General features: G+C 34.6%; 1 protein-coding gene across 8 annotated transcripts in view; it reads left to right on the top strand.

The window, feature by feature from the left end:
* POLK (DNA polymerase kappa) overlaps positions 1-16,984 on the top strand; it is a 73,262-nt gene that overhangs the window by 47,275 nt on the left and 9,003 nt on the right. For 7 of the 8 annotated variants that reach the window (XM_058729329.1, XM_058729338.1, XM_058729347.1 and 4 more), the window contains 5 exons: positions 421-574; positions 5,305-5,544; positions 7,165-7,289; positions 8,701-8,867; positions 11,159-11,191. In XM_058729329.1, coding sequence (XP_058585312.1) covers positions 421-574; positions 5,305-5,544; positions 7,165-7,289; positions 8,701-8,867; positions 11,159-11,191 — 719 coding nt within the window. The remainder of the gene's footprint in view (positions 1-420; positions 575-5,304; positions 5,545-7,164; positions 7,290-8,700; positions 8,868-11,158; positions 11,192-16,984) is intronic. The other variant, XM_058729318.1, reaches the window with a different exon arrangement.

Genomic DNA, 16,984 nt, shown 5'->3' with positions numbered 1-16,984 from the left:
AATAAATAAAATGAACAAAAACCATCATAAAAGGTGAGAGGGAGCAGGGTCCTATTGTTACCACTTCTACTCTTGACCAGTTATTTAAAATTATGTTACTTAACTGTTCTTTCTGTGCCAGCAGAAGGATGTCTGAGATTTATTTGAGTCACTTGTTATATCTAGATAAAGATGGCTGAATAGAGATTGTATCAAATGAAGCTGTTTCATGGTCTTCTGCCTTCATGATCTATTTTAATGCAAAAGAGAATTTGAACAAACTTGCCCTAGCAATAAATTATTTATTCCCTAAATCTATGAGCTATTGATTGTAGGATTTTTGCTATATTTCAAAGTAAGAATATTAATGTTTCTTATCAGCTGTTATATGACAGGTTTTGCTGTGGCAGCAGAATTTAAACCATTTTGTTCCTTTTGAAGGTTAAGGAAATACTTGCTGATTATGATCCCAATTTTATGGCCATGAGTCTTGATGAAGCCTACTTGAATATAACAAAGCACTTACAGGAAAGACAAAATTGGCCTGAGGACAAAAGGAAGTATTTCATCAAAACAGGGAACTCTCTAGAAAATGGTAAGCAATTAATTAGAATGATCAAACTAAAAAACAAACAAAAAGCCCTTTGAATTAACCCAGTTAATGCATTAGCATGCATAGATGGTAGGACTAGTTAAACCTTTATTATGAAAAAATATTAAAAATGAAAAATCAGAAACTTAAAATGTACTAGTGGAATTTCTAAGTTAAATTTGTAGAATGTCACTTTTAAACCAAATGAGATTGTTAAATTTCTTGAGTTTAAGAGTGTGCACTAGTTTGCATTCCCACCAACAGTACAAGAGGGTTCCCGTTTCTCCACATCCTTGCCACCATCTGTTGTTTCCTGAGTTGTTTATTTTATCCACTCTGACCGGTGTGAGGTGGTATCTCAGTGTGGTTTTGATTTGTATTTCCCCTATGATGAGTGATGTTGAGCATCTTTTCATGTGTCTCTTGGCCATCTGGATGTCTTCTTTGGAAAGTGTCTATTTATGTCTTCTGCTCATTTCTTCACTGGATTATTTGTTTTTTAGGTATTGCATTTGGTAAGTTCTTTATAGATTTTGGATACTAACCCTTTATTCGATATGTCATTTGCAAATATCTTTTCCCATTCTGTCGGTTGCCTTTTAGTTTTGTTGATTGTTTCCTAGGGTATTATGCTAAGTGAAATAAGTCAGAGAAAGACAGATATCATATGTTTTCACTCATATGTGGAACTTGAGAAACTTAACAGAAGACCATGGGGGAAGGGAAGGGAAAAAAAGTAGTTACAGAGAGGAAGGGAGGCAAACCATAAGAGAGTCTTAAATACAGAGAACAAACTGAGGGTTGATGGGGGTTTGGGGGAGAGAGAAAAATGGGTGAGGGACATTGAGGAGGGCATTTGTTAGGATGATCACTGTGTGTTGTATGTAAGCAATGAATCATGGGAATCTACCCCAAAACCAAGAGCACATTGTATACACTGTATGTTAGCCAATTTGACAGTAAATTATATATATAAAAACAAAAAAAAAGACTGTGCAGAATCCCTAAACAAAGTAATTTCATAGCAGTTCTTTTTTCAAGATCTAATTAAGAAAATGTTGGGTTGTATTGAATCTGAGGAGGTTGTCTTTTGTTGTAGTTGTTAACAGATAATAGAGTTTTTAAAAATTGACCTGAAACATATGAAAACATTGGGTGAGTTTTTTCCCTCTTGTTTTCCAAATTATCTATAATCTGGTTATACAGTGATTATGACTGTTTTCAGCCTTGCCAAAAGTCATGACTCCCAACTCTCTTCTTTGGTTTAGACCTTATTTTGATTCCTTTGTATACAATGAAATAGAAGTTTCATGACCCTAAGGGTTTTTTCAAGGTCTCTTTGTTGCCTATCCAGAACCCTGTCAAGGAACATGTAGATATTATGTATACTACTTTCAGCCCTCTGTCAGAGGTATGATTACTTCAGATATCTTAGCTGTCCTGGACCCCTGAGCAAAATTCACCTGGATGAAAAGGTAGAAACAGAGAGTTTGTTCACAACCCACAACTGTATTTCCTGTGCACAACTCATTGACTTCTTTGGGGGGGGGGGGGGGGACAGACAGTGGTAGCGAAACCCGTTTGTAACTTTCCCTGAGTCAACAATGGTGGATCTTTGATGGCATAAAAATGGTGGGTTTTCTTCAGTGACATAAAATTCTCTCATATTGTTTAGAGGTCACATCTTTAGAGCAAGTTTAATGGGGACATCAGATCACAACTTCACCATCTTATTTAGAACTCTAAGGAATAGGTCTCTCTCTTTAATACAAACATTAAACGATAAACAAGCATGATTCCTGGACACAGAGGCTTAGAGCAAAAGATTTTCTGTAGTATAACTTTATTGTTTGGGGGAAGCAGCACAAACCTGATGTCATGTTTGCTTTATATCTTAATTTATTTCCTTACTTTTCACAAGAGAAGGTGGGGGAACCATAAAGGTTGTATCAGAGCATCTCCATGAGGGTCTCCTATAACAATTATTTTCACAATATATTTTAAAAAATTACATTGAGACTAAGGTAAATGTTTTCATTCTCTACTACCGTTCTTTTCATTTATTATACTACATTCAAACTCACTTTGAGCATGTGCATTTTTAATATAGTTATTTATGTACTTTTTTGTCTTTCACATTTTTAAGCTATTTAAATAGTTTTAGCTTTTTTCCCTCATATATAAATCCCTGTGTGCTGGACTTTTCAGCATACCTGATTTCACATTATGCCATGGGAAGTGGTCAGTAGTAAGTTGGAGCCATGGCAGGTGACTGATACATCTTCCTCTGAAGTCTAAGACATTTTTCTGCTGTTTGCCTCTTTTCTGAAAGGTGCAGTCTTTGGAAAAGTATTGCTAACTACTTTGTCTATGTGCAAATAAAATAATTAATATTTTTAAAAAATATTTATTTATTTTGAGAGAGAGACTGCATGCATGGATGTGTGCACAAGTGCAGGGTGGGGGGACAGACAGAGAGGGGGAAACAGAGAATCCCAAGTAGGCTCCATGCTGTCAGTGCAGAGCTCAACACGGAGCTTGATCTTAAGAACCGTAACATCATGACCTGAGCCGAAATCAAGAGTGGGATACTTAACCGACTGAGCCACCTAGGTGCCTCAATAATTATTTTATGTTTATTCTGCCATATAAATCTGGATGGTGAGCGTGAGGCAATACAAGAAACTGAAATACCATATACTTTTAGCACTTGCCATCCAGATGGGATGCTTTCATCCTAGTGTTTCAGATTATAAGAAATCTTAGTTTTGTATTCAGATCACTTCAGTTATGGGATTATAAAGATTTTTTTTCAAAAAGCTAATAAGAAACTACTGTAGCAGTAGTTGTAGAGGCAGGCCTAATAGAGAACTAGACAGATGGAATAATAGGAGACTGCAACATTCAGCAGCTGTTCTAACAATGAACCTAAAGGCAGTATGATTTGCTTCCTATTATGGTGTTCTATCAGTGACCCACCTAAGAGTACTGTGATGGACTCATGAGGTACAAAACATGGCATAAGGAACTCTGTATAAGGGGCTTATGAACTGGTTTGCCGTTTTTCTGCAGCTCTCTTTACCTTGACTTTTACGCATACAGATGGGGAAAAGTGGACCTTTCAACCTTGCCACAGTCATAATGCCTTATGAAATGTTTAACATTGTATTTATTTATTTATTTATTTATTTATTTACTTATTTTAAAGATTTTTTTTTTTAAGTTAATTTACCCACTTGGAGAGAGAGAGAGACAGGAACAGGGAAAGAGAGAGAGAGAGAGAGAGAGAGAGAGAGAGAGCGAGCCCCAAGCAGGGTCTGCGCTGTTAGTTTAGAGCCCAATGTGGGGCTTGAACTCATGAACTGTGAAATCATGACCTGAGCCAAAGTCAGATGCTTAACTTACTGAGCCATCCAGGTGTGCCTGAAATGTTTATCATTTTAAAAATAGAATTTGGAAAATGAAAGCAGCTGGGGCACATAAATAACTGCTAATGTTAAGTTTATAAATAAGACTTATTTTGTATATGGCCTAGGAATTCAGATTTCCTAGGAATTCAGATTTAGAAAACATCTTTCTGTAACTTAATTCAAATTAGATGCTTTAAAATTTGAAACTAATCTGGTGGTTTGTCATACTATTTGTATTATCTTTAAAAAACCTTCCTTAAAAGTCCTAGTTGTTCGTTCTTTAAGTAATATGCATTTATATGTGTCTTGAAACCAGAAATTTAATTTTTGCTTCTGCATTTATCTTAATATAGAAAACATTTATATGTAATAAAATTATGAAGAGATCAGAAATTTCTGTTGTTAATCTTAATTTTTATAAATACATTTAAACTGCATTTCTTTTCCATTAAGCCCTGAAAGTAGTCTTTAATGGATTTAATGGATTTAATGAGGACATTTTTGATATTGGCATAAATTTGAGTATATTTTACAGTCCAATTGTGAAAAATGCAACTAAAATGAGGCAATAACTAGATTACTATTTTTATTTTACTTTCAAGGTTATAGCCTACTGGTAATAATAAAGGCTTCTTTCCCTTAAACTTGGACCAGAGTTAATCTGATCAGACCTTAAGAATTTGTATATTTAAAGAAGCGTAACTTCCAACAGTAATTACTATTTATTTCAAGTGTGCCCTTAGTAAAAGTGGTACTTTATAAGTAAGCAAGTCAAAATTAAAATCAGCATTTGAAAGAAGGAAATTGAGAGTATTTAATGTCTGAAAAGTTTCTTCCGTGAAGAAAATGGAAGGTTTTTTTCTCTCTAAAAAAACTTTATTTCTCAGCATAATTATTCTTGATTGCTAATGCATTTTTCCTCAATCCTAAATTCTAATTTAATGAGTAAGGGAAAAAAAGCTTTTAAAAAAAAAAAAAAAGAAGTAATGTGACTAGGCCCATTTCTAGATTTTAGTTAATTTAGGTATGGTACACAAATTAGTGAGTTTTACATAGGATGTTTCTTCTTAAAGTGTATACCATGGAAATAGATAATATTCCTTTTAAGAAAAACTTAGAATCAGTATTTTCTTTGTTAAACAGTTACAAAATATAAATAACATTTGTCATCTTGGTTCTTAGAAACAAAACTAAAAAAAAAAAAAGAGAAACAAAACTAAACTAGATTTGCTTTGTCTTTAAAAAGAATGTAGGGAAACCTAATTTATGAAGTATGTACTTTTGTATTTATGAAGATAATTACTGTTCCTGTTTATAATTTAGATAAACCCGGAGAAGAAGTGAATAAAGTGAGTGAGCAGGAGCGATCCATCCCTCCACTACTCTTTAATGACATTCCTCCTGATTTGCACCCCCAAGGAAATCCTTTCCAAGCAAACTCTGAAGAGCAAAATAATCCTCAAATACTCCAAAGTGCGATTGTTTTTGGAACATCAGCTGAGGAAGCCGTAAAGGAAATTCGTTTCAGAATTGAGCAAAAAACAACATTGACAGCCAGTGCAGGTACTTAAAAGGGATTTGATGACTACCCCATAGTTAAAAATTTCAGACTGGCTAATATAAGTGTAATATTAGTAGTTTCTGGTTATGAAGTATATAGTGACATTTTACTTACCCTTTATGATTTCAATTTCTAATGACTTTACCTATTCAGAATACTGTGAACCTACAGGTAAATTGGAATTCAGCAGAAAGGCCCATGAGCCCAAAGAAAAAACTTTCATAAATCTAATGTAGCTATCCTTTTTTTAAGCATTCAATATTTTAATTGGTTTAGCTTTATTGGTTTTCCCTTCGAAGACTTCAGCCCTGTCCAGGATTACAGTTCAGGAAAGACCCCAGCTGACCACAAAGTAGAAGATAGAAAAAACCCCAACTAGCTACATAGCAATCTAGGGCCAGCTAGTGAAGGGAAAAAGAGCTTCACAACTGTCAGTAACCCATGAGGGTATCACTGTGTCTTAACATTATCTTATAAAAGCCATATTATGATTACATTAATCTTTCCTTTCTATGCCAAAGTGTGAGAATAAGTAACAAATTTTAGTAGGATGTGTATAAAAATAGAAATGAATCACTTAATGACTCTATTTGAGTATTTTAAGTTGTCTTACTCATTGAGACTCCTAGAGATTTTAAAACACCTTCCTGAAAAGTATTAATTTGCTTTGTGTATAACATGAAAAGAATGCATGTATTTTATTATCATTGTTTTAAGTATAATGCAACCTAGAATATTTGATTTTTTAAAATTTATTTTATTTTTTATTTTATTTCTTACAGCATTTACTTATTTTTAAGAGACAGAGAGAAACAGAGCATAAGCAGGGGAGGGGCAGAGAGAGAGGGAGACACAGAATCCGAAGCTTGTTCCAGGCTCTGAATTGTCAGCATAGAGCCTAACGTGAGGCTCAAACCCACAAACTGCAAGATCATGACCTGAGCCAAAGTTGTATGCTTGACTGACTGAGTCACCCAGGCGCCCTGATTTTTTTTATGTGGATAATCTATACAGAAGACCTTTTCAAAGAGTGAACATCCATCCTAAGTTATATTCTGGATCTTTTCTATAAGTCAGCCCTGTATTGCTACTAAAAATGGTACATAAACTAATAATATTACTTAAAGTCATAAATTACTCGTAGACTTTAAAATACCATGGAGAGAGGGGTGCCTGGGTGGTTCAGTCAGTTAAGCATCTGACCCCGGCTCAGGTCATGATCTCACAGTTAGTGAGTTTGAACTGTGCTGACAGCTCAGAGTATGGAGCCTGATTTAGATTCTGTGTGTCCCTCGCTCTCTGCCCCTCCCCCGCTCATGCTGTGTCACTCTGTCTCTCCCAAAAGTATAAATAAACATTAAAAATTTTTAAAAATAAAATAAGATACCATGGAGAGATTAAATGTTCCTTATTTTTGCTGTCACAGTAACTACTACATTTCCTTTTCCTAAAATCATATCGAGCCCTGAGGAGATAGGAAGTTATCAAATGTTATTTTTAAAGTACCATTCCACATCATTTCAGATGTTTTGTACTCACCATTTTTTTTCAGTATTGTCATCATATATTTTAAAATCATATATGTCAACTTCTTTGAGTCATCAGGGTGTTCTTCCTTTAAGGCATTGCCCCAAATACAATGTTAGCAAAAGTATGCAGTGATAAGAATAAACCAAATGGACAATACCAAATTCTCCCCAATAGAGAAGCTGTGATGGATTTCATCAAGGACTTACCCATTAGAAAGGTGAGATTTTATATAGAATTTATATAAATTTTATTTATATAAATAAACATATATGTATTCATATAAATATACTTGGAAGAGACACTATTTAGGATGGTAATAATCATTCTTTGCTGAAAAGTTCTAGAGGTATAGGTAACAAGCAAGAAGTAAAATGGATGATTGAGTTTGGGCTTGAAGAAATCTTTGTATGAAACCCTAAACTGAGGTTTAAGAAGCTTGTTTGCTGAAAATTTTTAAGAAAGTAATAGATGAAAGATTTTTAAGTGTACTGCTACTAAGAAGAACAGAAATAAAAAGAATACTTGGAAGAGTCCTTTCAGCTATAACTTAATATACTATTTTAGTTCTAAAGTCTAGGTGCCACCAGATCAATAGGTATGAGACTTCAGAGATTTAGAAATTTGTTTTGACCAAAAAAAATATTATCTTTAAAATGGTAAAATGGGGGCGCCTGGGTGGCGCAGTCGGTTAAGCGTCCGACTTCAGCCAGGTCACGATCTCGCGGTCCGTGAGTTCGAGCCCCGCGTCGGGCTCTGGGCTGATGGCTCGGAGCCTGGAGCCTGTTTCCGATTCTGTGTCTCCCTCTCTCTCTGCCCCTCCCCCGTTCATGCTCTGTCTCTCTCTGTCCCAAAAATAAAATAAAAATAAAATTAAAAAAAAAAAAAAAAAATGGTAAAATGATCCCTCAGGGTAAGAGAAAGGGTGTGTTTTACTATTTTTTACAGCTTGTAGATTTTTCTGCATATATATGCTTTTTTAAAAAACAATAATTACACTAGACACTATTTGATGTTCTGGGGGCTTAATTTTCTTGCTCAACATAATGTATAGGAGTAGATTTAAATAAAAATCTCTCAATGCTCAGAACAAAGGCTGTAATCAAAGAATATAATGTACTACACTTGATCTTAGCCAAAAGGCTAAGAAGCAGTTCAAAGAATATAATGTATGATCACTGAATAGTTTAGAATATATAACATGTAACTATAAAGCAGCATTTTCCAGTGTGGTTTTCAAGGTATGAGTAGATGTTCCATTAAAAAAAAAGTTCTGGGGTGAGAGAACTTTGGAACATAACAGCTTGAGTGGGTCACAACAGATAATAGTATACTAAAGATTCATAAGTTTTGCTGTTTATTTTTAATTTGTTTATTCCATTTTCTAAGTTTCTATAATAGAATTCTTTTCTTAATACTTTTTCAAATTACCTGAAATTTAAAAATTTTAATTCCTTATAGCACTTGTTTAGATGTGCCCAAAAATAATTAAAGCAGTTTTCTTGCATGACTTGTGAAGATAGTTACATTATTCGTACCTTTTATTGGTTATAAAAGGTATAATGAGGTTACATATCTGTTCTTGCCTTAATGTAAAACTTTATTAATGATAAATATTGACTCTTTTCTAGGTGTCTGGGATAGGAAAAGTTACAGAGAAAATGTTAAAGGCCCTTGGAATTATTACTTGTACAGAACTCTACCAACAGAGGGCATTACTTTCTCTTCTTTTCTCTGAAACATCTTGGCATCATTTCCTTCATATTTCCCTGGGTCTAGGTTCAACACTCCTGGCAAGGTATCTATGTGTATAGTCATTTTGTTTTTTCTTTATCATTTGCTGAAATAGCAATATTAACCATTGACATGGAGGCTCTAAGGATAATATGTTTAAAAATTTTTTTAGGCTAGTTCATTCCAGAATATAATTTTTGAATTAAAGTCAAAAGATTGGAGGTGGGAGGAAAGGAAAAGAGGAACAAAGAATCACTTTTTGGCTGTTGGCCACAGCAATTGGGTAGATAGACAAGAGGCATGATGAGTTCTTTCTTTTCTGTACCTGTCTTATTTTTCATTTAGAACATAACGACAATGGTGTTGTGATTGCTGAGGAAGGAAAGTGGCTCATATTCCAGAATTTACCCCTTAAGCAAAGAGATTTAATCTCTTTGATTTAATCTCTTTAATTCTTTGAAAGGCTTTCTGAACTAACAACTGTATTTCTTTTCTTTTCCAGATTTGTAAATAATTGACAGATTCATTCAGTACTGACTAATTATGTTGTTAGGTACTGTTCTAGGCACTGGGAAGAATACTAGGAAACAAGACAAACTCCTGCCTTCATGGAGTTTACATAATAGTGTGGGAAACAGGAAGTAACCAAATAAACAAATGAAGAAAGTAAGGCAGAGTAAGGGACTGGAAAATGACTTGGGCCTTAAGAGTAGGGGGTTGCAGCCATGATCCAGAGGCATGATCCATAATCTAATTGAAGTTCTATTGAGTAGTAAAAATGAGTAGTAAGTATAGGAGAGCAAAGTTAATATACATGGCCAAAAACTAGGTAATTGATATTTAATTACATGTATAACTGCAAACAATTATGTCCCCCCCAGAGGCAGGGACCTGAAGTGGCCAGCCATACAAAGATGTAGGAGAAGAGGAAACAGCTAGAGGAGAGGCCCTAGGATTTTTCCCTGCCACTCTTTGATCTCAGTCTTAAAAAGAAGTATCTCAGAGCTAAAGCGTACACGGTTGGGAGTGGGTGAAAAGAAGGAATTTTAAAAAAGAATGGGAATTAACAATGGGCACTATTTTTATAATTTTGTTATCATCCTGTCAGCCTGCCCTCAAAATAACTCCTTGGTATTCTGATTCTTAAACTAAAGGAAAGCAGGAAGATTACTGAGGAGACATATGAAAGAAGTTTGATAAAATAATTAAACCTGCTAAATCTTGTAGACATTGCAGGTTGTGCAGTATCTCCATGTTCCTCATTCTTAAGCTCATAGTGAGCTGACTTTGATCTTAAGTGGATATAATGAAAGATCAGAGAAGGAAATCACATTACTATGCATAGTCTAATATTTGAAGGTAATGGGAAATAAGACTTTCTTCTTTAATCTAAGAATTATCCTCTTTTTATTTCCATAGTGCTTGAAAATAATATGGTTCTTGATATAACATAACATATATTAAACTGTGGTATTTAAAGATGTAGGTAATGCTGAAGTGAAACGCATAGGTAATTTATAATATATCAAACCTCCCTTCTCTTCTATGTACATTCTCTATTCCCCTATCCTGCTTTATTTTTTAATCTGTAGTTATTCTGAACTGCTAACATATTCCATATTTACTTCTGTATTTGTTTACTTGTCTCCCTCCACTAAGATATGTTTCTTAAGGATAGGAACTTGCTCTGTTTTGGTCATAACTATATGCCCAATGCCTAGAACAGTGCCTTATTCCTAATAGGTTCATTCAGTATGTGAAAAACGAATAATCTACATATCATTTCAGCTTTTTGGTTTCAATTACTCCTATCAGAACAGCTAGAATCCAACCAAACTAGATGGATTAGATTCCCAATCATCCTACTACTGTGTCCAAATTCTAACTGAAGTTTATATAGAGTAGTAAAAATGAGTAATAAGTAACTATAAGAGAGTGAAGTTAATATACATGGCCAAAAACTAGGTAATTGATATTTAATTACATATATTGTATAACTGCAAATGATTATGCTTCGTACTCCTATTGGTTTCTGTGAGTCATGGTTTTGATATTCAGGCTTTTAACAGAAGCAATTTATAGTATCAACCTATTTTCATATTTATTCTCTTTGATAGAGATAGACTGGATCCTTTACACACATAATCATATTAGCATCTTATCTATATTCTTTGTTGATAGTTTTATTTTGAGATTTAAAAAACTCAGTTTCTCACGGTGTATAAATTTTAACAAAAAACATTACTGAGATTTTTAAATGGTAATTGATATATTAAATCCTCTTAGTTGACTAAATGGAACTGAGCCTTCTTTGAGAATGCAAAGAAAACTTTTTTTCTTTTTTTTCATTTCAAGGGATGGAGATAGGAAAAGCATGAGCGTTGAGAGGTAATGTTTTGTTATTATTAATTGTTCATAATTCATGTTCTTTTTAACTGATTTTTAATTTTTAGTAAAATATCACTGAAACAGAAAAATCTGTTTGCAAACCAAATGACATTTTTCAGTAATTGACACTACTAAAGTAAATATCCCAGTACAGTGCTTTATTACCTTTGCTTGCCATTCTCTCAGTGGGAAAAAATTTAACTGCAGTTAATTTTTTTAGTGTTAGTTTTGCTTCTCTTCAGTGAAAACCAAGCATTTTAGGATTCTAAATCTTAATTTTTAGCCTTGTTGATAAGAAAAATTATACTGGGTAGTTATTTGGGAGATTTAAGAAGGCACCATGGAAATTACTCCTGAAACTTTCCAAATATTGGTGAATGTACATAAGCATCGAATAGTAAGCTTGATGAAAGAGAGCTTAGAGGGGACCTAGTTCAAGTGGTTTGTAATCTTGTCTGTCAGTCAAATGAAATCCTGAGGGGAGTTTATTGTTTTGGGAAATATGTCATTGAAAAGTCCCTCAATTATCTCTCCTCCAAACACCAGCGTTCCACTGAAATGTTTAAGAACCACTGGTCTAGTACAAGGTTGTGTTCATTTTTCACATATATTATATTTAAGTTCACTTATTTATTTTTAGTAATCTCTATACCCAATGTGGAGCTCAAATTCATGATCCCAACATCAAGAGTCCCACACTCTTCCAACTGAGCCAGCTGGGCACCCCTCACATATACTATTTTTTATCAGAAAAGCTGAATGACTTTTACAAGACAACATATTCAATAAATGAGTTTGATAAAAATTTCTGTTTTAGGCTGTGATTTACATAAAAGCAATCAAAGGAAAAGAAGTGGGGGGGGCGCATCCAAAATTGAGATAGTACTGTCCTATTTAATGAATTTTTTCTTCCATTTTCTCTTTTGTTATTGAGAATATTACTTACTACCCAAGAATGTTAATATCAGCTAATATTAACATTTGTTAGGAAAGGGCCAGCAGAATGGGAAAGGATATTTGCAAATGACATATCCAATAAAGGGTTAGTATACAAAATATATAAAGAACTTACAAAATTCAACACCCAAAAAATTAATAATCCTGTTAAAAATGGGAAGAACACATGGACAGACATTTTTCCAAAGAGGAAATCCAGATGGCCAACAGACACATGAAAAGATGCTCAACATCACTCATCATCAGGGAAATACAAATCAAAATTACAATGAGATATTACCTCACACTACCTCTGTCAGAATGGCTAAAGTCAGCAACACAAGAAACAACACATGTTGGCAAGGATTTGGAGAAAGGGGAACTTTGTTATACTGTTGGTAGGAATGCAAACTGATGCAGTTTGGAAGTGGAAACAGTATGGAAGTTCCTCATACTGTTGGAAGCAATCCAGCAATTGCACTACTGGGTATTTAACCAAAGAATACAAAAATACTAATTCAGAGGGATACATGCACCCTGATGTTCATAGTAGTATTATCTGTAGTAGACAATTTATGGAAAGATCCATCAACAGATGAATGGGTAAAGAAGATGTGGTATATATACACAATGGAATATTATTCAGCCACAAAAAAAGAATGAAATCTTGCTATTTGCAACAACATGGATGGAGCTAGAGAGTATAATCCTAAGCAAAATTAAGCCAGTCAGAGAAAGAAAGACAAATACCATATGATTTCACTCATATGTGGAATTTAAGAAACAAAAACAAGCATAGGGGGAAAAGGGTCAACCAAGAAACACTTTAAATTTTTTTTAAAAATTTTTATTCAGTTTTGAGACACAGAGCATGAGCGGTGGAGGGGTGGAGAGAGAGGGAGACACAGAATCAGAAGCAGGCTCTAGGCTGTTAGCACAGAGCCTGATGCGGGGCTCAAACACACAAACGATGAGATCATGACCTGAACCCAAATCGATCGCTTAACTGACTGAGCCACCCAGGTGCCCCTGAATACTCTTAACTATAGAGAACAAACTGAAGTTACCAGAAGGGAGGTGGGTGTGCATATGGGTGAAATAGGTGATGGGAATTAAGGAGTTCACATGTTGTGATGAACATCAGATGTATGGAAGTGTTGAATCACTGTATTTTACACTTGAAACTAATATTAAACTGTTTGCTAACTAACTGGCATTTAAATAAAAACTTAAAAAAAAAAAAAAAGAAAAAGAAAGAAGCTACATAGTCGGGGAGGTGAGGTGGGAGAAAGGGCCAGCAAGCCAATAGGAAAAAATGAAGAAAGAGCTACTCAACAGAGAAGCAAGTACAGATGCCTGTTAAAACATTGGAAATATTCCCAATCTTTATAGTTTAAGAAATACAGATTGAAGGTTCTCTGAGAAAGCCTTTTCACCAATGGGTTGGCAAAGATACCCTATTGATAAGACTGTGGGAGTAAAATAGCTGTAAACTCTGGAGGGAGTGTACTGGTTTCTTCCTGGTCCTATAACAAATGACCACAGATCTAGTGGCTTAAAAGAACACAAATTTATTCTCTTACAGTTCTGAAGGTCAGGAGTCCTAAAATTAAGGTATTAGCAGGGTTGCATGCTTTCTAAAGATCCAGGGGAGGATCCATTTCCTTGCCAAAAGCTTCTAGAGGCTGCTTGCATTCTTTGACTCATCATCTTCAGACCTAGCATCTCATCTTTATCCGACTCACCCTCCTGCTTTCTTCTTAAGGGAACCCTTGAGATTACATTGGACCCACCTGGACCATTTAGGATACTCTCCCTATATTAACTTAATCATATCTGCAACGTACCCTTTATCATGTAATGTACTGGGTTCCAAGAGATTAGGATTTGGACATCTTTGGGGACTATTATTTTGCCTACCCCAGGGGTGAAGCATTTTGGCAATGGCTTTTAAAATCACAGATACACATTACTTTGATCCCATAGTTCTTTTTCTAGGAATTCATTTTACACATGTAATCACATGTCATTTTATATGTATACAAGATTATTCATTATGTTTTTTTGTGATAGTAAAAGATAGAAAGTAACTTAAATATCTAGAGAATCGGTTCAATTATCTTACATCTTTAAATTAAAATATTAGGCTGCCATGTAAAAATGAGGGAATTATTCATAAGGAAATCTCACCAGGATGAATTGAAAAGATGCTAAACAGTGTGTCTAATATTCTACTGTTTATATAAAAAATTAAGAGAAAATGTTTATTTGTTTGCTTATACATAAAATATTCTGGAGAAATTTAAATGATTGGGAAGCTGGAAGCATTGGTTGGAGGAGAACTGGGTATTCTTCACTGAATAGTCCTCTGCTCAGGATTTTTAACTCATTACCCTGGTCTCTTTTTAGCATCTTCCTTTTTTATGTTAATATGATCCCTTGCCTACTTTCAATACTTGGGTGCAGATGAATTCAAATTTCTACATTTAATATCACCAGCCCTCCATTTCCAGTTGTCTGTTAGACTAACTCTACCTAGGTGCCAGGAACAACCGCCTTAAGTCTACTTGAAAATACTTCTATTCCAAAAAGTAGATGAACAGTAATTGGAATAATGTTCTCATATATACTTTCTTAAGATAACCCTCTGTAGCAGTCTATGTACATGTATATAATAATGTGTTATAAGTTCTGAGGGCATTATCATAATCTGTTAGTGACTGTAATCAACTTTTTAAAAATCCCAGTATATGTAGTTAATATGTTATATTAGCTTCAGGTGTACAGTGTAGTAATTCAACAGTTCCATATATTGTTCAGTGCTCATCAAGATAAGTACTCTTAATCCCGTTCACCTATTTCATCCATCCCCCTAACCACCTCCCCTCTGGTAACCATCTGTTTCTTCTCTAGAGTTACAAGTCTGGTTTTTTGTTTGTTTGTTTGTCTCTTTTTTTCTCCTTTGTTTGTTTTGCTTCTTAAATTCCATATATGAGTGAAATCATATGGTATTTGTCTTTCTCTGCCTGGCTTATTTGCTTAGCATTATATGCTCTAGATCCATTTGCATCATTGCAAATGGCAAGATTTCATTCTTTTTTATGGCTCAGTAATGTTCCATTGCTGTGTGTGTGTGTATGTGTGTGTGTGTGTGTGTGTGTGTGTGTGTGTATACATATATATATGTGTACACATGCATACATATATACCACATCTTCTTTATCCATTCATCTATCAATGGACAGTTGGGTTGCTCCCCTGATTTGGCTATTATAAATAATGCTGCAGTAAACGTAAGGGTGCACATGTCCCTTCAAATTAGTGTTTTCAAATTCTTTGGGTAAATACCCAGTAGTGTGATTACTAGATTATAGGTAGTTCTATTTTAAAATTTTTGAGGAACCTCCATACTGTTTCCACAGTGGCTGTACCAGTTTGCATTCCCACCAACAGTGCAAGAGGGTTCCCCTTTTTCCACACCCTTGCTAACATTTGTTGTTTCTTGAGTTTTTTATTTTAGCCATTCTGACAGGTATGAGGTTATATCTCATTTATTTATTTATTTATTTTTAATGTTTTATTTATTTTTGAGACAGAGAGACAGAGCATTAACAGGGAAGGGGCAGAGAGAGAGGGAGACACAGAATCCGAAGCAGGCTCCAGGGCTCTGAATTGTCAGCACAGAGCCCGATGCGGGGCTCAAACTCATAGACTGTGAGATCATGACCTGAGTCGAATTGGATGACCAACCGAATGAGCCACCCAGGCACCCCTAGGTTATATCTCATTTAGTTTTGATTTGTATTTCCCTGACAATGAATGATGTTGAGCATCTTTTCATGTGTCTCTGTTGGCCATCTGGATGCCTTCTTTGGAGAAATGTGGCTTCTGCCCATTTTTTAATTGTATTATTGGAGGGGGTGGTATTTAGTTGTATCAGTTCTTGATATGTTTTGGGTACTAACCCTTTATCAGATATGTCATTTTGCAAATATCTTCTCCTATTCAGTAGGTTGTCTTTTGTTTTTGTTGGTTGTTTCCTTTGCTGTGCATAGGCTTTTTATTTTGATGTTGTCCCAATAGTTTATTTTTGCTTTTGTTTCCCTTGCCTCAGGAGACGTATCTAGAAAGATATTGTTATGGCCAATGACAGAGAAATTACTGCTTGTTCTCTATCTCTATTCTAGGATTTTTATGGTTTCAGGTCTCACATTTAGGTCCTTAATCCATTTTGAGTTTATTTTTGTGTATGCTGTAACAAAGTGGTCCAGTTTCATTCTTTTGCATGTAGCTGTCCAGTTTTCTCAACATAATTTCTTAAAGAGACTGTCTTTTTCCCATTGCATAGTCTTGCCTCCTTTGTCGAGTTTATTTCTGGGATTTCTATTTTGTTCCATTCATCTATGTGTCTGTTTTTGTTCCAGTACCATACTGTTTTGATTACTACAGCTTTGTAGTATAACTTGAAATCTGGAATTGTGTTATCTCCAGCTTTGCTTTGCTTTTTGAAGATTGCTGTGGCTGTTCAGGGTCTTTTGGGGCTCCATACAAATTTTAGGATTGTTCTAGTTCTGTGAAAAATGCTGTTGGTATTTTGACAGAGATCACATTTAATCTATGATTGCTTTGGGTAGTATAGACATTTTAACAATATTTGTTCTTCCCATCCATGCACATGGAATGTCTTTCCATTTCTTTGTGTTGTCTTCAATTTCTTTTACCAGTGTTTTATAGTTTTCAGAGTACAGGTCTTTCACCTCTTTGATTTAGTTTATTCCTAGGTATTTATTATTTTCAGTACATTGTACATGGGATTGTTTTCTTAATTCCTTTTTCCATAGCTTCATAATTAGTGTA

Source organism: Neofelis nebulosa, chromosome 1 (assembly GCF_028018385.1).
Source record: "Neofelis nebulosa isolate mNeoNeb1 chromosome 1, mNeoNeb1.pri, whole genome shotgun sequence".
Classification (NCBI taxonomy): Eukaryota; Metazoa; Chordata; class Mammalia; order Carnivora; family Felidae; genus Neofelis; species Neofelis nebulosa.
Note: the sequence above shows the minus strand (reverse complement) of the source record. Positions and strands in the feature narration are given on the sequence as shown.